This window comes from Culex quinquefasciatus, chromosome 3, assembly GCF_015732765.1.
Source record: "Culex quinquefasciatus strain JHB chromosome 3, VPISU_Cqui_1.0_pri_paternal, whole genome shotgun sequence".
Classification (NCBI taxonomy): domain Eukaryota; kingdom Metazoa; phylum Arthropoda; class Insecta; order Diptera; family Culicidae; genus Culex; species Culex quinquefasciatus.
In genome coordinates, this window is record NC_051863.1 from 198,791,131 (window position 1) to 198,814,908 (window position 23,778).

The 23,778-nt window shown below is 39.7% G+C and overlaps 1 protein-coding gene across 1 annotated transcript in view; it reads left to right on the top strand.

The window, feature by feature from the left end:
* The first annotated feature begins 718 nt into the window (after positions 1–718).
* Positions 719–23,778, top strand: part of LOC6031070 (division abnormally delayed protein) — a 152,582-nt gene continuing 129,522 nt past the window's right edge. Inside the window, 1 exon segment of the mRNA XM_038266462.1 lies at positions 719–1,986. Coding sequence (XP_038122390.1) covers positions 1,779–1,986 — 208 coding nt within the window. The 5' untranslated portion in view covers positions 719–1,778.

A 23,778-nucleotide genomic window follows, 5' to 3' on the forward strand; every position in this document is an offset into this window, starting at 1 on the left:
TTCGTGATTCGATTATCTGAAGTCTCATACAAAACTGCGGAAAATCGCGGCTTCGGATAATCGAGTCTGCAATCAAATGATTGATGATATTATCCTTGTGAACACTTGATGACTTCATGATTTTGATATTTTCAACATATTTATGTTACGAGAAGATCACAAAATTTTACGAATGATTAATTTTTGACTATAAAATTCGGATCATAAGTTTTAGAGATATCGGCATTTTTATGTTTTTTTTCGGAAATGGTCATTTGCGGGCACTATTTTTCAAAATATAAAAAATGATATTTTATTTGATCAAAATCGAACTTGAGTGGCTGTGATTCAAAACCAGCGTTTTTTTTTTTAAATGGTAATTGACACAAAAATTCTAAAAATTATGACTCGATCCAAAATTTCATTTTTTTAGATTTTCTTTTGATGATGATTTTTCCATCGCTTAAGCTCATATTTGAGATTTGGTCGTTTCTCTGTCTATAAAATTAAATAAAATCATATAAGGTAAAATAATACTGTTTTAATTATCCTAACTTGAAATTGTCACCTGTTCGGGATATTGATTTCGAAGCGTTCATTCAGCAAATGAACCGCTAATGAATGAATTTCATTGAGTAAACCGATTCCTCTCTTCGCTCTTTGCTTGCTCTCTCTTCCGCTCCCTCTCTCTCAAACAGCCATTGACGGCCGTCTGTTTTGTGAATTTTGTGATGATGCAAAGTCGTGCGGTTCTTTAGTTTTTCTCGGACGCTTGTAATGGTTGGATGGGTTACCGTCGAAGTTCGGTGCTGCTGGCGATAGTGCTGGTGCCTTGGTTGGTGGTGGAGAATCCTTTCGCAGAACCTCAAAAGTAGTCGCCGTCGTCGTCGTGTCCAAGCATCGCGCGCCCGCCGGGATCGGAAGTGACCCTCCAAGGCCAGTTGATTTTAGTCGGTTCGTCGTGCCGTGGCCATTAGCGCAAAAGTTTAGAAAAAAAGTTGATGTATTTTTTCGCGAATTTTTGACAGCTGCCACATTTCGCACAGCCCGAAAAGGTGAAGGAGGAAGAAAATACCGAATTAAAAAAAACGCAGAACGATTCGCGAAAGGAGAGCAAAATAAAAAGAAGGCAGAGAAGAGAGATAGAGCGAGAGAGAGAGGGAGAGTAGACGAGTGAGTGAGTGGATGCGCGCGCGAGGGTGGAAAAGCAAGCATTGACGACGGGGGGGTTGCAAAAGTGTCCCAAACGCACACAAACGCACGTGGTGAGAGGGCGCGCACAAAGAGGGAGAGGGTGGCGAAAAGAATACAGTTGCGCGCGGCTCAGTACAGAGATTTCTTCGCTGTGTGTGTTGTCAGTGGTTGACTGGCTGTGGTAAATCGCGCGATAAGAACCGCGTCAAGTGTCTGTTGTCCAGGTTTGTTTACAGTTTTTTTTCTGCGCCGCCACTGCTGCTGAGCTGTTTTCGACTCGACTGGACGACGAGGTCGACGGTGTGAAGATCAACGCACACTCTCAAGTGGATTTAAGTCGCGGGGGTGTCGCGCGAAAATTGCTTTAATTTCGCGGAAAATTTGCTCGTTCCGAGTGCTTTGAAGAACGAATCCAATAAATTTAAACCCCCTTCGCCATTAATCTGTCACAAACAGAGCCGGTGTGTCTGCGTCCAACGATGAGAATTGTGTCAACCAGATCGTGAAAATCGTTTTCCATCGGAAAAAATTGCGTGAGTGCGTGAATTAATTCGTGAAAAGAAATCAACCGCAGCAGCCACTAACACACATACACACACACAAAAATGTACCCCAAACCACGTGGATTACAGTGCAAAATGTCCCAAGCCGTTCGGCTGTGGGTGTTCCTGGTGGCAGCAGTGGCGACACTGGGCCTGGTCGCGGCCAAAAGTGTTGACCAGCAGCAGCAGCACGAACTGCTTAGCTGCGAACACGTCAGTAACTTCTTCTCCTCGATCAATGTCACAATCAAGCCGACCAACAAAAATCAAGGTAAGTTCGGACCCTTATCAATTTACGCGATACGCCCGGGCCCCGAACGGGATGAACGGGCCAGAAATTGTGTCAACTCTTTGAATTTCTGTTCAACAATGTGGTGCTGCTCGCCCGAATGTGTGCACGAATACGAGCAATGTTGTTTGTTTGGAGAGGGCGCGCGAAACGATCTTTGATGTTTTCACGGGGAATGATTTATTGGATCGGTTGATGGGCGGGAAGAAACGCGGGCTATTCATAAATCACGTGAGCACCGAGGCGAATGGTATTTTGAATTGTCGAGGCTGTAATTGATGTGAGTGATACAGTAATTGAATTGACGTATATTCGGTTTGTATTTGCTGTTTTGTTGATAGGAATCTCGAAAAATATTCAATTATGCTTGGATTTAGTTTGACATCCAACAGTAACTGTTTGTATAACATATTTTAAGATTGGGTGATAAGCTGCTATATTTTTGATTACTCCTTTTTTGTTAGCAGTGCAAATTTCACCATTTTATTTTTCTGATTTCATATTGAAGAAAATTGCATTTCAAATTCGAAGTCTAATTATTTTTTATGTTTACTGCATGATAAAATTCATGATGTTTTGTTATCAATTTCTAACTCGTAAATTGTTTATGAAAAAAGGATATTTTTTCAGTGAGTAAAACATCTATCTTCTATATATATAAAAAATTTCGACGATTTTGTTCGAACGCGAATCAACACGGAACGTCGGATCGAGGTGCTCTTTGTTGCGTTGGGTTCGTATAAGTATTTCAAAATTCTTTTTAACATATTTGAAATTAAATACATTTTAACTTTTTTACAGTTTGAATTTTTATACCGAAAAGTTTTAGAAAAAAAAAACATAAATTCATTGATATTTCAACAATATTTGATAATAGTACAACTGTAGTGATATATTATTATTTTGTTATGCTTTTCCGTTTTTAGTTTTGAAAATCATTCTTGAAATTTGAAGTTTAGAACCAATGTATTTATGAAAATATTTGCTTCTTAAAATTTTTCGTCTGTGGTACCAAAAATCAAATTTTTAATGGGTCCATCCATAAACCAAGTTAACACCATGGGGGGTTCTTAGCGATTGTCCACGCTCCATACAACAATTTTTTTTTTGGTATGGAAATAAAAAAGATGAGATTTCAAAAAAGTATCTAGCTTGTTAATGAAAAAGAACAAACTAAAAGAATAGTTAACAATCGATTTTACTAGTTTTTTTCAGCAAAAATTACAATTTTCATAGTTACAAAAAGTTGAAACAAAAACTTAAAATAAAAAAAAAACATTTTTTGTTATTGATTTGATTATCCGACGCTCATACAAACCTTCGGATAATCGAACTAGGGATAATCTAAACTTCAGATAGTCGAGTCTGGGGTGTATTTGCAAATTTTCGACTGTACCATAACTGTAACTGCTTACAAATTTTGAAAATTAGGCTGAAAAATTGAATTGGTTTAAACCCTAATTTTTAATTTTGACAAAGACATAACTAATTCTGAAAATATTAAATCGGTTTTAACTTTGAAACCCAGGTTAATATCTACTTTTTTACCCCACGATTATGTTACTACAAAAACGTTGAAGCGTTTTGCTCACACTTATGACTTATTCAAGACCAGTAGCTGACAGCCTACAATTTCTTACTGAAGAAGGACTTTGCCCTAACTTTCCCTTTCAACTATTGTGTACACCAAGCACACACAGGATTTTGCATTTTTTCCGGAAGCTAATTTAGTTCTTTTCCTGAAATTTTCGTTGCTCCAGTAAAAAAGGGGGAAACAAAGTCCTACTGGATGAGTCATAGGCGGTTAGCAAAATCCCCTTAAAGGGGAGTGGTCCTGTCAGCAAACACCATGCCAAAAGCGGCACACCGTTCTTTATTGGGTGTTTTTGAAAAACGTTTCCGAGAAAAAGGTATTCAATTTACCGGTACTTACTACCGCAAAAAATGGACACAACACATGCTCCAGCAATGTTGGGCTTCCGGAACCAATGCGCTCCTGCCGCAAAAATTGAGCTGTCATAAAAAAATTAACCCAACACAAAGCATCGGATTATCCGTCCAAATTTTCACACACGGGTCCGGTCCGGTCGGGTCGGGGTTCAGGCGCGAGGAGGCCAAAAGTGCGATAAGAAGCCCTGAAAACAAGTGTTTTTATATCGACTATTCAGGGCTTTTCTATTTCGGAATGACCGACGACGCCCGTCGAGGGAACGCCGCCACCGTCGTCGGTTCAAAGCAGGGCTTGAAGGTAACACCGGGGAGTGAAGAGAAAAAAAAGCGAAGAGATTAGCAAAATGTGCCTTTTTTCACAGAATGAACAACCAGGTAGGGAATGACTTTACAAAGTGGTCCACCCCGGGATTACAAGCTGGAGTGTGTTTTGGACGACATGGTCGATAGAAGGGCGAAAAAAAAAGACCAAAGGCCAGTGTAATCAAGTAAATAACTGTATCTGTTCTGGTCGTTAGCAGGCTTCTCGGGGTTGGCCCGGTTGATCCCTGCGTCCGTATCGGTTGATCCTTGTCATTTTATTAACTGTGGGGGAAGGAGTTTGATCCCACTAAAAAAAAAAAGATTTTCATTCCGATTTAAGATTCCGAAGCGCTTAAGCTGCTCCTCTGGCGCCTTCTTTATCTCAAAATCTCGCAAATCTTCAGTCAGTCGCCTTTTGTTTACGAGTTCGGTGGCGTTTGTTTTCCCTGGATATTAATCCCCCTTGGAGACGTTCAACGAGCTATCCGATGAGCTCGACTTGATAAAACTCATTATCATCGCTGGCGCTGCTGGTTGGCTAGCGAAGTGGATGACGACATTATCGCCTTCGAGGCTGACAGTTCAAGAGGGAGGTTTTTTTTAAATTCATACAGATACAGGCATACAAACACATGACACCTCATCTCGTGCAGCCGAGGTGTCAACCTCTTGAACCGCAAAGTTGCTCTTAATCACGTAGATAAGATTCTGTCGCTGACGCCCCTGCTGCTGCTGCTGCCGTTGTTGTTTATCTTATCAATAATTAAAATGGCGTAATCGGGAGATCGTGCCACACTCGCTGACGTCGCGAGCTTCTGAAGTGGTGGCTGATGTTGATGTTGTTGTTGTTTGTGGTTTGAGCCAAAGTTTGGCGAAACTGTGTCAAGGATGTTCTCGAACGGTGCCTGGCGGTGATGGAAGGAAGCAATTATTATGAGCAAAGTTATGCTAGTAGTTTTAGGCTTGTCGACCGAAGTAACGGCGCGTGGAAAGCCCTCGTCAGTTGAGGGGCATTTTGCTCTCGAATCAAGGGCGATACAGTATCATGCTTGAAGCGTATTTAGAGCTGTTGGAAACGTTCTTGCGCTCTTTAATCTCTTTCTTGAGATAATTTGGCTAGTGAATACGCGAATACGAGAGTGGTCATCTACATCTACAAAACAAACTGAGCATTCATTAAGATTCGAACCGAAGCTCTTCGAGAGAGATCGCAATCATCCTTCCGCCGATGCGCTCTCTTTTTTATCTCTTTTTATCTGGTGAAGCTTGACAACAGAGCAGACAACGAATGTCAGTATAGCTGGTCAACACTGAATGTCAGCGAAATTTTGGTTAGGGTGTAGAGCCAGGTAGACGATACACTTCTAAACTGGTTTACTTTTTATCGATTTCACCCTAATAGATTCTTAACAGCGTTGCTTGTTCAAACTAATCGCTCGACCCGCGTAAACATTGATAACGTGTTCAAACTTGAACGCTTAAACGCGGTGATGTCATGTTTACCATAAGGTATATGCTTAAATATAAACACATATTAGTCGCCTCGCAGTGCTTTGTGGTAGGTCATCATCGCCGGGGAGGGCCATTCTCACGCTCGCGATTATGACGTTCCGTATACACAATTCGCACACGAGAACGATGAATCATTTGTCAAGCTGCGCTCTGTCTGGGCCGATGCACCATATGTTGGCCGGGTCAAGTCAAAGGTTGCCACATTCTGGTGTAACGCCGCACTTGAATAGTTGCGGCAGTAAATAATGGTGGAAAGATATTTATATTACGGCCATAAAATCAACGAGCGAAAATAAAAACATAAAGGTAAAGTTTCGTTTTAAGCCACTTCTGAGCTGCGAGCTGAGCTGAGAGAGAAAGAGAAGCTTGAAGAAGCACACCCAAGGAAGAATGGAATAATATTGAACCATCACATCCGAGGCAAACTGTATTGAGAGAGAGAGAGAACCTCCTCATCATAATCGGCCAAAACCGTGGGGTCCTAAGCAGTTTTGGGGGGTAGGGGGAGTGGGAAGTGCGCAACAAAATTCTTCAATGACTTTTATTATGTGCTTCGGCTTCTCTATTTTTTCGTGCTTTTTCTCACATTTTTCTTCCACGGGGCATAAATATGTGTGTATAAATATATACTATACCTACACGTCACGCCAGAACTCTCCGGTGGTGAGGTGCCCCTTTCTTCGGAGCGCACTGGTTTCGGGTTCGACCGGTCCCAAAAGCTCAGGCTGAAGGAGGAAGCCCGCGGGCGAGAACCCAATACAGTCAGTGTGCCGGGCGCGCTGGATACACGGAAAAAATCGCTTTCATATTGTCAAGTTTTATAAGATTTTTACTCGGATATTGAGAGGGAGGCAATTCAACTAGTTGGGAGCATTTTGCTCTCGCTTGTTTACAATACTCTCGTTTGGTTATCCAGTTTCTTTTGCTCTGGGTAATTCGCTCCAGTCAAACTGTCCTATAGTAAATTGTCACCTTTTATTGTTCTTGTGCATATGCTAGGGCTTTTGCCCGAATTTTGAGAGGAAAGCGATTCAATAAGTTGAGAGCATTTTGCTCTCGATTGCTTGAGTTACTCTCGTTTGGTTAGAGTACTATTGTTTCCTTAGCTCTGAGACATCTCTCGATTCTAGAGATCCCGTTTTAACATGCTTGTTCAACTAAGAGGGATGTGCTCAGTTATTGAGACGAAATCGACTAAACTAATTGGAAGTATTTTGCTCTCGATTTTGTAAATTACTCTCGTTTGGATGAACTCCTCCAGACTCCTTTGCTCTGAGTTTCTCACTGAACTTCAAGTGTTTGGATTTTTTTTCTCTCCGTGTAACCTTTGTACCATGTATATATGGCCAAGTGAATCTCCCGATCGGATCGGCCAGAGCGCATCGCATGTTGTTGAACCAGTTCTCCACATCGCCAGCTCCGTCGCACACACAGGTAAATGTGGATGAAGGTTAAGTTGAAAATAAAAACCCGCTGTGTCGGTGTAAGAGGTACGCTCAGCTGAGAGCCCGGCCAGACGCCGAGGGGTCTGCAGAATGTGATTTATGATTCGGGTGGCGTACGGGGGTTGCAGCGCGTTGGACCCGCAGTGTGGCCCCTTGGCAACGGGCTTTTTCTTACTTTGAGAGGGTGCTTTGCGTGTGCGATCGAAATGATGAACTATCCGTAAGGTGTTCCGTTTAGGTTGGTCGTCTTGGCTTGGTCGGGTATGCTAAAAAGATGCTCCCGGAGACCGGACCGGGGGGGTTCCAGGAATGCTATAACCGTCGTCGTCCCAAGCAAGAGTAAACAGAGACCCACGCGGGAGTGGATATAAAAAGCTGCACAATAAATCTAGATAAAAGTGTATGCATACATATTGACAATGATACAATGGCGAAAAACAATCGAAGAGGACCTAGGGTTTGGAGTGATAAATTATGAGGTCGTTCGGACTGGGTTGCGTTTAGCAATGCAAATTGTGGAATTTTCGCATTCTTGCTTTCTTTATGTTCCGAACGTGACAATGCCGGACTCACTAGAAATTCCGCATCATAAATTGAATTTATGCTTTGAACAATCGGTTGTTTAATTTATGAAATTACTCTAGATGGACTTTGCAGTTCAAAAATTGTACAAATATTTTTCCTAGAGATTTAATCTATTTTCCTTCGCGTCATTCCAAAGAGAGAACAAATACAGCTCAGAATGTCACTCCAGAAGTCAGCTTCCGAGTATCAAAATTCCTTCCCCGACCTGACAAAACAAGCAACTTGACGTTATGATAATTGCTGGGACAGGTCGTCAGCAACAGCAGCATAGTCATCGCTATCCCCAACCCCCTCCAAACTCCAAACTGTCCAAACCCAGGTCAGCAACTCTAGGGCCCCCCGACAGATCATCACCATCATCTGCACTGTACCCAACAAAACTGCACCAGGAATGCACCAACCATGAGGCCGCCACCCACCCACAAGCCAGCCCAGCTTGGGGAGATTGCTTATTCATTCTCGGACTCGTGGTCCTCCTTGGTGGAACAAGAACGTGCAGCATCGTGCTTGTTTCATCCTGTTGTGTCTAGTCGTCGAGTGTTTCGTAGATATTGCGGAACAAAAACAGATGAGAGAGGTCGGTCGGTCTCCGAGTTCGGTCAGGTAAAATTCTTCGATCTTCTGGCAGACGACGACGACTTGGACTGGTCGTCCCCAGGATCGCACCTCCTCGTGCGAGCATTCATCTTCTACTCCTCTAGACCGTGGTGACTCTCCCGGGAGGATTCTGGAATGGAATTCTGCTGGGCTTCTCGGGTTAGGAGCGTTCTCTTTCATTCTTTTCTGCGCGCTGCGGTCTTTTCTGTTTCGAAAATTGACAGGTTATTTATTATTTATTTTCATTCTACTTTTCACAACACATTTGTTCGGGACGCAAAGTGAACGAGATGCTCATCAGCAGCGGTGGTTTCGTGGGAGGGTGGTGCTGTGAGGGTGGACGGCGGGAGGACCTTGATTCTGAAATTCCATTGAAATCACACAAAAGGCCCCGAACGCCGCTGGCACTGACTTTCTGGTCTCCGCGCGGACCGGAGTCTGGACGAGTTGTTAATCTTAATTGGAAAATATTTTTATTTAAACAGGACTACCCAAATATCGAACGAAGCGCACCCCGAAACTACCTGTATTTATGGCCATTTTCCGGACCTCGGGATGATGCACTCTCCCGCAGCTTCAGCAGCACATTGTTGCAACAGCCCGTTCGTCCGTCCAGCAAATAGAGCAATAAAAGTGAACTTTACGACTTTCACGAGTATCGGACTTTTGTTTTGATTGACTTGGGACTGGAATGATGTTTGCTTTCGCTGCTTCCTAGGTGGTAGACAGGAGAGGGTTTTTGGTTGCACAAAAAAAAATGTGTGCGTCAGCAAAAAAAAGCTCATCTATTGAGCTGGGTATTGATGGACATCGCCCCTACGGAGAAGGTCGAGAATCCGTAAAAATGTTCAAGATGACGACGGCGTCGGAAAATCGTTTGTGTCATCCGAGATTTTGCCTACGCCTAACTTTGAAGTGGCCTCGATTGGGACGTTTTGTTATCTGGGAAATTGCAGGTATCCTTTAATGTTCAATCTTTGAAGTCTTAGAAACACTTTCTGGATCTTATACCTTCCCAAAAACCGTTCAACTCCGAGCGAAACTTATTTAGGAATACCGTGGAGATTTTCCCTTATCCCCTTAAAAGGTGGAATCTGATTATCAACTTCTAGGCAATCTGGGCTTAGACAATCATCACCTTACATGGCGAAATCCAGTCCGCAATCCTCTAGAAACAAAACACATGAATCTTAGTTGACTTTTCATAGAAAATAAGATAGTTAACTATGACTTGTGGTCACATTTCCGACAACGAACCAAAAGTTTCCAAATTGTGCTCAAACAACTCATCGTTGGCCACTTGACCCAAAACTTTGCCTGAGAATAGCGAAAAGGTTCAGGGAACGCTGCCTCAATATCTCTGGGCAAATCAAAGGCCAATCAATACGGTAGAAGAAGCGTGAAGATCTTCCGTACAGAACCGAGCGCGCTGGAATGCACTAATGATAGGTCTCATCCCCCCGATCCCTTCATTCAATCGTTCATTCATTCTTCCATCAAAAGCTCTTTTGAGCGGTTCCTGTGTGCGTGTGCGTTATTCAGAGTGTGTGTGTGTGTGTGCGAAAGGAGGAAAAATGTTGTTTCACTTTGTGTATATTGATAACATTGCCGAGGGAGGCAAAAAAAAGATTGGAAATCGATGGCGGACCGTTTCTTCGTGTTTGGGGTTTCCTAGCTAGCAACGAGTAGGAGAGTATATTTTGGGCATGAATCTAGCGATATTTGCCTGCGCGCGTTGTAGGAAGGAAGTACACACGGGATGATAGTAGAGAAGGTGTTGGGCCCTGTTGCCAGTCCTCTCGGAATTTTTTCCCATTAATAATAACGATAATGGCAAAATGTGATTCCACGTAATTCGGATGACTTCCCGAAATTTAATTCCAAGACCTTCAAGTGCCGGTTCTGGGCGGGAAAATATTGATCCGGAGAAGATGCGCAAAAATTTGGCCCTCGTCTAAATTTGGCGTCTCGGTGAAATCGGTCAATCTCAATTACTCCGGCACGCGGAACTGCAAAAGTGTTGTGTGTGTTATGGGTGGTTAAATATAGAAGCGCTCTAGCGCGGGAACACTACACGTCTGTAAGAACATTATAAATCAACGAAATCAAGAAGAAGCGCATGATGGTTGAAATATGAAACGCAAATTGATTGAGCTTCTTTGAAGAAGTGGAAGAACTTCCAGATACTCGATGTTCTGCCAAACACCGGATCTGCAGAGTTTGAGTACGAGACAGAGACAAGCAGATTTGAATAATGCAATCTTGGGATAATACCAATAAATCGCAGTGATTCGTAAAAGAACACAAAAAATATTCAAAAAAGATGAGTCACACATCCATTTGTCTGTGGCATGCGTTTGAAAGAGGGAAACCATCCTGGTTGGACCGTATCATTACTTTTAGATTGATATTACGTAATGGATACATCTAGACTCCACGTACGAACCGGGGCGCTGGTAACCCTGAACTATAAGGTGTGAGAAGCGATTCATAAATGGAATTTGCGCCGATGAGGATGCTGATGTGTGTGGAGTCCAGACTTACCGGGGCGAGAGCAGTAGGTACACGTTCCTTTTATGATCTGTTTTGCCATAAAGAAAAGATAAAATGACCAGTCCGGGGTTCTGGGCGCGCGAGATTCATTCAAATTTGGGAGTGTGGGAACGAAATGTGGTACCGGAGTGCGAACGAAAGAAAAGTTTAGCAGAAATGGAAAAATTGGTCCATTACATAAATGTTGGAAGATAAATGGCTATCGCTGTTGTTTTGTTGTTCTTTTTTTTCGGGGTGCAATGGGAAGAAAAGGCTTCTCTTGCGATAGCATTTATTGTTTCGATAGCGGTGTGCTCTAATGTTCTAACTGAAAATTGGGCCAAAATGAGTTAATGATGCCATCTTTTAGCTAATTAAATTCCCTACAAAACGCTTCTAAGAGATCTGAAAAATTCGTTTCCTACGCGGAGATATCGCCTTGCAACCATTTGTACTAACTGACATTTTCGAACGCATCATGGATGTGCTCTCTTATTTTCCATCATGGCTTGACCTTTTGAAAACACGCAAATCCATAAAAATACGATTACACTATAATATTATGGTAAATTGCCAGGTGTCCTTACTAGTTTGAGCAATATTATGGAGCACTATTTTGGAAGGCAAATAGCACAAGTGTGCACATTTGGAAGCGAGAAGGAATTATCAGTTAGGTGAAGTGTGTTAAAATGGTTTAGTGGAGTAGTTTTTTTTTTGTTTGGACGACCCATTGATTAGGATTAGTGTATTTAGATTCTGTAGGTTAGTTTAAAATGTTGTTACGTAGTTTTCTTTGCATGGACGACCCCTGCAGTTGTACTAAGAGTGCACAACGACTTGAAGAATGTTTCAAATTGGCCTTTTGGGTTGGGCTAAGTGGGAAATGGGTTAGGGAAAAATGTTGTTACGTCGTTTTTTTTTACCTGGACGACCCCTTCAGTTGTGCTAGGAGTGCACAACGACTTGAAGAATGTTAAAATTTGACTTTTAGGTTGGGCTAAGAGAGTAATGGGTTGGGGAAAAATGTTGTTACGTCGTTTTTTTTACCTGGACGACCCCTACAGTTGTGCTAAGAGTGCACAACGACTTGAAGAATGTTTCAAATTGGACTTTTGAGCTAGGCTAAGTGGGTAATGGGTTGGGGAAAAATGTTGTTACGTCGTTTTTTTTTACCTGGACGACCCCTGCAGTTGTGCTAAGAGTGCACAACGACTTGAAGAATGTTTCAAATTGGACTTTTGAGTTAGGGTAAGTGGGAAATGGGTTGGGGAAAAATGTTGTTACGTCGTTTTTTTTACCTGGACGACCCCTACAGTTGTGCTAAGAGTGCACAACGACTTGAAGAATGTTTCAAATTGGACTTTTGGGTTAGGCTAAGTTGGAAATGGGTTGGGGAAAAATTTTGTTACGTCGTTTTTTTTCATGGACGACCCCTACAGTTGTGCTAAGAGTGCACAACGACTTGAAGAATGTTTCAAACTGGACTTTTGGGTTGGGCTAAGTGGGCAAAGGGTTGGGGAAAAATTTTGTTACATCGTTTTTTTTGCCTGGACGACCCCTATACGTCAGCTAGGAGTGCACAACGACTTGAAGAATGTTTCAAACTAAACTTTTGGTTGGGCTAAGTGGGTAATGGGTTGGGGAAAAATGTTGTTACGTCGTTTTTTTTGCATGGATGACCCCTGCAGTTGTGCTAGGAGTGCACAACCACTTGAAGAATATAAAATTGGGCTTTTGGGTTGGGCTAAGAGGGTAATGGGTTGAAGGAAAATGTTGTTACGTCGTTTTTTTTTGCATGGATGACCCCTGTAGATGAGCTAGGAGTGCACAACGACATGAAGAATGTTTCAAATTGGACTTTTGGGTTGGGCTAAGCGGACAATGAGTTGGGGAAAATTGTTGTTTCGTCGTTTTTTTTGCATGGACGACCCCTACAGTTGAGGTAAGCGTGCACGTGCAAATTGGACTTTTGAGTTGGGCTACTATACCATATTATACCATTTTAACAGAATTTAGAGTCATAGAGACGCACCTGAGAAATGGTAAAATCCGTAAAAAAAATACTTTGACTCAATCTCACCCCCAGACCCAGTGTCACCCCCACTAATGGTACGTAGTATTTTTTTGCATAATCGAACCCTGCAGTTAAGCTAAGAGTGGACAACGACTTAAAGAATGTTTTCAATTTGGTCTTTTGGGTTGGAACTCACTTGTAAAATGTTGTTACGTAGCCGAAACTTTGCTTACATGTTTCCTGCACAATAAAGCTCATACAAAATCCCATACAAAGTACTTAAAAGATTTAAAAACTCACGACCCACTGAGCCCAACCCAAAATCCAATTCAATATTCTTCAAGTCGTTGTGCACTCTTAGTTCAACAGAAGGGGTCGTCCAGGCAAAAAAACAACGTAACAACAATTTTCCCAACCCATTTCCCACTTGGCCCAACCCAAAAGTCCAGTTTGAAACATTCTTCAAGTCGTTGTGCACTCCTAGCTCAACTGCAGGGGTCGTCCATGCAAAAAAAAACGACGTAACAACATTTTTCCTCAACCCATTACCCACTTAGCCCAACCTAAAAGTCAAATTTTAACATTCTTCAAGTCGTTGTGCACTCCTAGCTCAACTGCAGGGGTCGTCCATGCAAAAAAAAACGACGTAACAACATTTTTCCTCAACCCATTACCCACTTAGCCCAACCCAAAAGTCCAATTTAATATTATTCAAGTCGTTGTGCACTCCTAGCTCAACTGCAGGAGTCGTCCATGCAAATAAAAAATGACGTAACAACATTTTTCCTCAACCCATTACCCACTTAGCCCAACCCAAAAGTCCAATTTAACATTATTCAAGTCGTTGTGCACTCCTAGCTCAACTGCAGGGGTCGTCCATGCAAAAAAAAACGACGTAACAACATTTTTCCTCAACCCATTACCCACTTAGCCCAAACTAAAAGTCAAATTTTAACATTCTTCAAGTCGTTGTGCACTCCTAGCTCAACTGTAGGGGTCGTCCAGGCAAAAAAACGACGTAGCAACATTTTTCCTCAACCCATTACCCACTTAGCCCAACCCAAAAGTCCAATTTAATATTATTCAAGTCGTTGTGCACTCCTAGCTCAACTGCAGGGGTCATCCATGCAAAAAAAAAAACGACGTAACAACATTTTTCCTCAACTCATTACCCACTAAGCCCAACCTAAAAGTCAAATTTTAACATTCTTCAAGTCGTTGTGCACTCCTAGCTCAACTGCAGGGGTCGTCCATGCAAAAAAATGGCGTAACAACATTTTTCCCCAACCCATTACCCGCTTAGCCCAACCTAAAAGTCAAATTTTAACATTCTTCAAGTCGTTGTGCACTCCTAGCTCAACTGTAGGGGTCTTCCAGGCAAAAAAACGACGTAAAAACAATTTTCCCCAACCCATTACCCACTTAGCCCAACCCAAAAGTCCAATTTAATATTATTCAAGTCGTTGTGCACTCCTAGCTCAACTGCAGGGGTCGTCCATGCAAAAAAAAAACGACGTAACAACATTTTTCCTCAACTCATTACCCACTAAGCCCAACCTAAAAGTCAAATTTTAACATTCTTCAAGTCGTTGTGCACTCCTAGCTCAACTGCAGGGGTCGTCCATGCAAAAAAATGACGTAACAACATCTCCCATAGTTGATGTGCACACTTGGCACAACTGTATGGGTCGTCCATACTTAAAAATATTACGTATTTAATTTATTTAGGGCACATTTGTTCTATTCAATACATTCATCGATTCCATTGCATGAGACACACTTGTTCCAACTGCAATTCACCATAAATCTAAATAACGGTTTGTGCCTTGGATACCATTCGTTTTTGAAAGGTCGTATGATATAATTGAAATAAAATAAACTAGCTAAAAGTTTTTACAACATCATTTTCTTATGTTTTTAGGAATACATCAACCTAGTATTCGTCATAGTTGATGTATTATGGATGGTTTTACAATTATATTCATAAAAATATTATTTCACTAATTTTTCATACAAAAATTTTGATTTAAATGCTATTTTTTCAAAAGGTTAATTTTCCTACCAAATTCAAACTAAAATAAGTGTTTGAAAAAAGTTTTGATATAAAATGTTTTTCTTACGCTTAAATTAACCAACTCGTGAAAAAATAACATTGAAACAACTAATTTGAACTATTTTAACAATAAAATTACTTTGCACGTTTTTGTATCAAAGCCCTGTGCACGTTTGTGCTAACTCATACAAATTACCTCCCAAAACACACTTGTGCCAATTGCAAGCATGATTTTTTTTCGTATTTTCTCTGCCAAAATTTTTCTAGCATTTCAAAAGTTTTTATATTTCACAATGTCTTTAAGTAATGTCAGGTGCATACTTTAAAATTGTTAGAACAATTGTTTGTCGAATAGTTTTCCAGAAACAGTAATTCAAAGTTTAAAAATCGATTTTCTCGCAACTATCAAAATGTCAGTTAGTATAAGAGAGCACACCGCTATCGGTTTATTGATAACGGCTCTCACGTCATTGATTTCCAATGAACTCTGATTCGTATTGTTTTCTTCAGGTTTCGACTCTTTCAAAAATTGTGATCTCCCACAGATCATTAACTATCAACAGTTTATTCGAGACCGCCAAATCCCAGCGGGGATCGGTCGAGTAAGTGTGAATCTTTGTCACATTTGCGCATCCCACAAAGCTCTCACGACTATGTTCGGAAATTAAAAGCTGTGGCGGTCTCTTTGGTCGGTCCCCTGTCAGGGATGGGATGACATATTACCTCATACACAGCATCAACTTCAGCAGCTTGTGCAAGTTCGCCGACCGACGGGCAAATTTGGCTACGGCGTGGGCGTCCAGTTTGTGTTGGGTTGATGTTTGTTTCGATAAGTCTCTGTTGCTGTGTGTGGGGGTCACTGGAGGCATTCGATTTTAAGTTCAAGTCGTTGCTGATTTTGCTGATCGTTTTTACAAATTTTCATCACTTTATGTATCCTCTAGCACAGGTGTCATTTCTTGACCCCTTTTCCGAAAGGGCCATCAGCAGTAAATCTAACGCTTTCCCAAAACAGCCATCAATCTGCAGATGTGCAACGAACAAGGGAAAGTTATGTGAAAATTGTCAGAACCGTGCCGAATCAATTCATTTAAATTTGTTTGACAAGGCCGCGTATACGCCATCAACATCAACCGCCCGACAAAGTCGTGACAGTAGCCGAATAGGGCACTGGGCTCTCAGGAAGAAGAAAAGTTTTCAAAAACACACACGCACACACAAACTCGCTCTTGAACAGGCATTTCGTTTATTTTTAACATTCATCATTCGTTACAACTTTTCGAGCGCCTTCCATCTTCCTGCTTCGCTCTAAGAGTTTTTTTTTGCTCCGGCTCGTTCAAATTTCACTTAGGAAATGTTTTATATTAACTTTTTTATTACATTTCTTTCAAATTAATATCGCGTATTTTATTTCTCTCTCTTTTTTGCGAGATAAGATTAAAAATTTCATCCTGTGTGTGTGTGTGTTTTTTTTTATCGCGGAAAACCCCAACTTTCATGCTCTCAAACGAAAAGACAAGAATTTTCACCATCTCACATCACACATCACGAGTCTCGCGAGGGTTTGGCTTGTGTGTGCTTGTATGTTTACTTTCGGGCTATCTGGTCTGGCGTGTCGAGTTTGTAAAAGGATTGATTTATTTATTTTCAAATTAGTGAAAAAACGAAAACCGATTAAACAGATGTGGCGAAATGTGAACGGCTCGAGGACGGTGTGAGAGATGAGCTGGGATTGTTGGGAATGCTTCACTGAAACTGTGAGTCAAGGCTTGTGAAGAAAGGGTACGGTATTATTTCAAAATACTGATTTTTTTTGTGGTACTTGTACCATTTCATCAAATTTAAAATTGATGTTCAAACATACAAATTTAGATGAACTAAATGACTCGTTGATTGTTACTACTTGAATTTTAAAGTTATTTCGGATAAAAGAATTACAAAAATCACGTTTTAAAATTTTGGATAAGTAATTTAAAAAAAACAAGCGATATTCTTGGATCTCTCTGAAAATTTCCGGTAATCAAGAAATGCGGCAAATATGACGATAAATTCGGTTGATTTGGTTCACTGAACTCGAAATGAACAAAAAATTAAAAAGACATAAGGTCGAAAGGATAGTAGATCGAAAAAGGACAACTTTAGTGTAATATTTTGTAAGTTTTTTCTTCTATTCTTTGAAACAAAAGCAGTTCTTTGAATAGCTATTTAACAAAAAATCTGACCTCAAGCATATTTTTGGTGGATTTTCTTTTCTTTTACATGAAATTTCTTTCGCTGGTAAAATTTGTGTGAGTTTTGTCATTCTTTCAAACATGAGTAGTTCTTTATAAAGTTTTATTGGAAATAGTCTAGATTCTAATTTTTTTTTTGATTTTCTTTTCTTTCACATGAAATTTCTTTTTGCTGGTAATATTTGTGTGAGTTTTGTCATTCTTTCAAACATGAGTAGTTCTTTATAAAGTTTTATTGGAAATAGTCTAAATTCTATTTTTTTAAAATAATTTTATAATCTTTAAAAAAAAATATTTCTGCAACAATTTTAGAAATAAATAATTGGACATAAAACATACTTTTGAGTATTTTTTCATTTTTTTAACTTTTTTTTTAGAAATTGTGGGTCTCGTGGCGCAGGGGTAGCGGCTTCGGCTGCCGATCCCGATGATGCTATGAGACGCGGGTTCGATTCCCGCCTTATCCACTGAGCTTCTATCGGATGGTGAAGTAAAACGTCGGTCCCGGTTTCTCCTGTCTCGTCAGAGGCGCTGGAGCAGAAATCCCACGTTAGAGGAAGGCCATGCCCCGGGGGGCGTAGTGCCAATAGTTTCGTTTTTCGGGATTTTAAATATATTTTGATGATTTTGATTTTGATCAGAAAAATTGAAAATAATTTTTTTAAATAAACATTGTTTGTAATAATTTTGAAAGTTTTTTAATCTCTTAAATTTTAGCAATTCGTTAAATAGCTTTATGACAAAATCTCTACAAATAGCATGATTTCAATTATATATTTTTAATTTTTCTTTTAATTCAAACAAATTTATTCTTTAACTTTTTACATTTTCAAGAGTTTTATTATTCTCAAAAACATGAAACATTAGGGTGATCCATTTTGCAAAAAGTTCGGAATATTTTGTGGTCGATTATTTTTGCAAAAATAGGTCAACAACCGAAATTTCAGCCAAATCTTTAAGCCTAGGGGTTTTATGTGTTGGAGTCTATGAAAATCGATCAACCAAAATTCCCAATTGTTCCAGAATTTTTTACAGTTGAGTAACGGAAAATGGGAGAATTTTTTATTTTTTTTAGTGCTTTTTCGATGAAAAATACTTTTTTTTCGGAATTCTGAGCACGCCATCAAATCGGGCGTCTAATTTTACATAAAAGTCCCTTTGCCACCAAATTTTTATCACATCACCGTTTCAGGCTGCAAATTATTGAAAAACACCTCTTTTTTCGCATGTTCAAAAATGGAAGGGGACGTACCGCCCCTCCGTCACGAGATATCAAAAAACGTTACCCCTTAGGACAAAGTTTCACGCAAATCGGAGAGGGGTCGGGGCAACTTTTTCCGATTTCGTGTGAGTTGGTAGAGAGTTACTCAGGCATATTGGGGGGTCATACATAACATAACCCTTGTTAAAATCTCAGCAAAATCGAAGCAGATTTTGCGATTTTGTTGAATTTTTTGTTTTAGGATAAAATTACTATTTTTATTTAAAAAAAAATGGTTGGATAGCAGGCCAAGGATTGATACCTAAGAGCATGCAATGGCACTGACCTTGTTGCGTGCTCTTCGGTTGACGTCCACGTAAGGAACATCCTGGAAGGAGCGTAACTAACTATTTTTTTTTTTTTTTTTTTTTTTTTTAATTTATATTTATTCAAATTTCTTTTCCATGTACATTCATTCAGTAAAAATATTATTGAGTGTCCAATCACAAACGATGACTTTTCACCTCAATTTTAAATACTAGCAACTTTCATTTATTCATGAAATATTGTAGCTTTCGCTATTCAGTGATTACAAATGTAGGAGGTCCTACATGTACAAAAGGGAAAAGGGATACCTTAAAACTAACTTATAAACTATATAAAGAGCGGATCAATGCAGCTGAAGACTGCAATGATTTTTGTCGAAATGCATCAATTATCTTATTGGACATAACATCCAAAGTGTCAACTTCGGCTAATTGATGAAGTTCACTGGTGCTGAACCAGGGAGGAAGTTTCAGAATCATTTTCAGAATTTTGTTCTGAATCCTCTGAAGTTTTTTCTTCCTGGTTAAGCAACAGCTTGTCCAGATCGGCACAGCATAAAGCATGGCAGGTCTGAAAATTTGTTTATAAATTAACAGTTTATTCTTGAGACAAAGTCTAGAATTCCTGTTTATAAGTGGATACAAACATTTAATATATTTGTTACATTTAACCAGGATACTTTCAATGTGATCCTTGTAAGTAAGGTTTTTGTCAAAACCAAGTCCAAGATATTTCACTTGATCCTCCCACTTTAAATTTACCTCATTCATCTTTATAATGTGATGACTTTTTGGTTTAAGAAAATCAGCCCTTGGTTTGTGAGGGAAAATAATAAGTTGAGTTTTTGCAGCATTTGGAGTAATTTTCCATTCTTTCAAATAAGAATTGAAAATATCCAAGCTTTTTTTGTAATCTTCTTGTGATGACACGAAGGCTTCTGCCTTTGGCGGAGATGCTTGTGTCATCAGCAAAAAAGTGATTTCTGACATCCTGGGGGCAAATCAGGCAAGTCAGAAGTAAAAATATTGTATAAAATTGGACCCAAAATGCTTCCTTGAGGGACGCCAGCACGTACAGGTAGTTGATCAGATTTGCTATTCTGATAACATACCTGCAGAGTACGATCCGTCAAATAATTTTGAATAATTTTCACGATATAAATCGGAAAATTAAACCTTTTCAATTTCGCAATCAAACCTTTATGCCAAACACTGTCAAATGCTTTTTCTATGTCTAGAAGAGCAGCGCCAGTAGAATAGCCCTCAGATTTGTTGCTTCGAATTAAATTTGAAACTCTCAACAACTGATGAGTAGTTGAATGCCCAAGGCGAAATCCAAACTGCTCATCAGCGAAAATTGAATTTTCATTAATGTGCGTCATCATTCTATTAAGAATTATTCTTTCGAATAATTTACTAATAGATGAAAGCAAACTAATGGGCCGATAGCTTGAGGCTTCAGCAGGATTTTTATCCGGTTTCAAAATCGGAATTACTTTGGCATTTTTCCAACTACTGGGAAAATATGCCAAATCAAAACATTTGTTGAAAATTTTGACCAAGCAACTTAAAGTTGCTTCTGGTAATTTTTTAATTAAAATGTAAAAAATGCCATCCTCACCAGGGGCTTTCATATTTTTAAATTTTTTGATAATAGTTTTTATTTCATTCAGATCCGTATTAAAAACTTCATCTGATGAAAATTCTTGTTCAACAATATTCTGAAATTCTATTGAAATTTGATTTTCAATAGGACTCAAAACATTCAAGTTGAAATTATGAGCACTCTCAAACTGCTGAGCAAGTTTTTGAGCTTTTTCCCCATTAGTTAATAGAATATTATCACCATCTTTTAAAGAAGGGATGGGTTTTGAGGTTTCTTAAGAACCTTTGAAAGTTTCCAAAAGGTTTGGAATAAGGTTTAATTTGTTCGACATCTCTTGCGAACTTTTCATTTCGCAGGAGAGTGAATCTGTGGTCAATAACCTTTTGCAAATCTTTTGAATTCGCTTCAGTGCAGGATCACGAGAACGTTGATACTGTCTTCGGCGAACATTTTCAGACGAATCAGAAGCTGAAGATCGTCATCAATAATGGGAGAATCAAATTTGACTTGGACTTTAGGAATAGCAATATTCCTAGCATCCAAAATTGCATTAGTTAAAGATTCCAAGGCTGAATCAATATCAGCTTTGGTTTCTAAAACAAAATCATGATTTAAATTATTCTCAATATGATGCTGATACCTGTCCCAATTAGCTTTGTGGTAATTAAACACAGAACTATTGGGTCTGGTAACTGCTTCATGAGAAAGTGAAAAAGTTACTGGAAGATGATCAGAATCAAAATCAGCATGAGTCACTAAAGGACCACAATACTGACTTTGATTTGTCAACACCAAATCAATTGTTGATGGATTTCTAACAGAAGAAAAGCAAGTTGGCCCATTCGGGTATAATACCGAATAAAGACCAGAAGTGCAATCTCTGAACAGAATTTTACCATTGGAATTTACTTTAGAATTATTCCAAGATTGGTGTTTGGCATTAAAATCACCGATGATCAAAAATCGAGATCTATGCCGAGTAAGTTTATTCAAATCCCCTTTGAAATAATTTTTATTTTCCCCAGTGCATTGGAAAGGCAAATATGCAGCTGCAATCATAATATTCCCAAAAGAAGTTTCAAGTTCAATGCCCAAACTTTCAATAACTTTTAACTTAAAGTCACGTAACGTGCTATAAGTCATACTACGGAGGATAACTATTGCAACTCCACCGCCATTTCGATTCATTCGGTTATTAGTTATAACTTTATAATCTGGATCACTTTTCAAATAAGTGCCAGTTTTTAAAAATGTTTCGGTTATAACAGCAACATGCACGTTATGAACTCGTAAAAGTTGAAAAATTCATTTTCTTTCGCTTTTAAAGAGCGAGCATTAAAATTCATAATATTGATGGAATTACTTAGATCCATGATTAAACTTCAGGGTAAGAACAACATCATTCGCAAATTTTAATCCAATCTGGATTGCTTCCATCATGGATGTAGCATTACTCATTGTTTGAATCAAACCAAACAGTGAGTTTTGCAAAAAAGTCATTTTTTCAAACGTAACATCTCCGAGATCAGAAGATCCCAAAACGTTGCCAGCAGAAAAATTTTCAAATGAGATTTGAGGTACCTGCCCAATTTCAGAAAGATTGGTAGAGGATTTAAAATTCGTGGATGAACCCGAAACGACGTTAGCATAAGAAATGCCATTGTTGTTACCTAACTTTTCCACGGTAGGGGTATTTCTAGAATTGTTCGAGTGAGACAGCACGAACGTTTGATTTAAAGATGCAGGTACAACCTGACTTTGAGAAAATTTCGGTTTGGATTTCGGCTGATGCTTAGCACGAGAATCCAAAACCTTTTTCTGATGGGGCAATCCCAAAAATTTGATTTGTGATTTCCACCACAATTTGCACATTTAAATTGGGTGACTTCTTTCACGGGACAATTGTCCTTGTCGTGAGAAGAATCCCCGCAAACCATGCATTTTGGAACCATGGCGCAATGATCAGTACCGTGACCGAATGCCTGGCAACGCCGGCACTGGGTCAGATTCTGGCCATTACCGCCATGTTTCTTAAAATGCTCCCACTTTACCCGTACATGGAACAAAAACTGAACTTTGTCCAAAAGTTTCAAATTGTTGATTTCATTTCTGTTGAAATGAATCAGATAAAATTGTGAAGTCAAACCAAAGCGAGAAATATTCCCGTTTGATTTTTTCTTCATCGGTATTACTTGGGATGGGGCAAAGCCAAGCAACACCTTAAGTTCGTTTTTGATCTCATCCACCGACAAGTCGTTGGAGAGACCTTTCAAGACCGCCTTGAATGGCCGAGCATTCTTGGTCTCATACGTGTAGAAATTGTGTTTGTGGTTTTCAAATAACCAACAAAAGTTTGGTGATCTTGTAAAGATTCCGTCAACAAGCGACATTCTCCTCTTCGACCAAGCTGGAACGAAACTTTCAAATTGCAAGTTTCCTTGCAATTCTTCAGTTGCGTTCGAAAGCTGGCCAAATCGGAGACGGAAGTCACTACAATTGGCGGAGCCTTTACTCGTTTCTCGACGGCAGAAGGCTCAGTACGAGGAGAAGGTTCCTTGTCATCAGTTTCGGATAAAACACCGAAACTGTTTGTCAATGGAATTGGAGGATTGACCTCACATTCAGAATCAGAATCAGACCTCAGAAGAGGCTGTTTTCTTTTTCTGTTTCCGTTAGCCGGTTTAGCGTTCAAACGCTTCACCGACGTAACGACCAAATCTTCAGAAGATTTGCGTTTACCTTTGTTTTGACGCATTTTGCAAGCAAAGTTCTCTTAAAAGATGGCTTCGTTTGTAAAATACAACAAAATTTCAGGTGGTGTTAGTCTTGAAAAGACTGTTTAGAATTTTGGAAAATAACTCAGGTAGTCTTTAAAAAGACTGTGAATTTTGTTTTGAAATAACTCTGAGCTTAGGTAGTAAAAAATACCGCAGCTCTAGTGTCCGTTCACCACGAAGGTTCGCAAGACACGAGCGTAACTAACTACATCCGTAGTTCTGTTAGATCATCCGAATTATCTTGATCAGAACAGTATAGCTCTGGTTCCTTGCGAGTGTCCTATTTTCTTACCTCCACGTTGGCTTGGTTTTCATGATGACCTAGCTGGTGGCCTGTGGAAACGGATCGTAAACCTTTGACCACCGCGGGTCAGAGTCGAGACGGCTGAAAGAAAGGGGCGCGACAATGTGGGAAAGGGAAGTAATTTGTGATTGTAGACGGTATTGTTTCGATTCGCAGTATGTTGAGTCAACTGCTGTGGATGTACCTGAAACATCGCACAACGGGGTTTTTTCTCTTCTCTTCATTCTCAGCTACCACCTATCTCCTATTTTTATTTTGCTCTACTGATTCTCACTTCTTCACTGATTCTTCTATTTAATATCCATCATTTAATTTTGATTTTACTAACTTTTGATTCT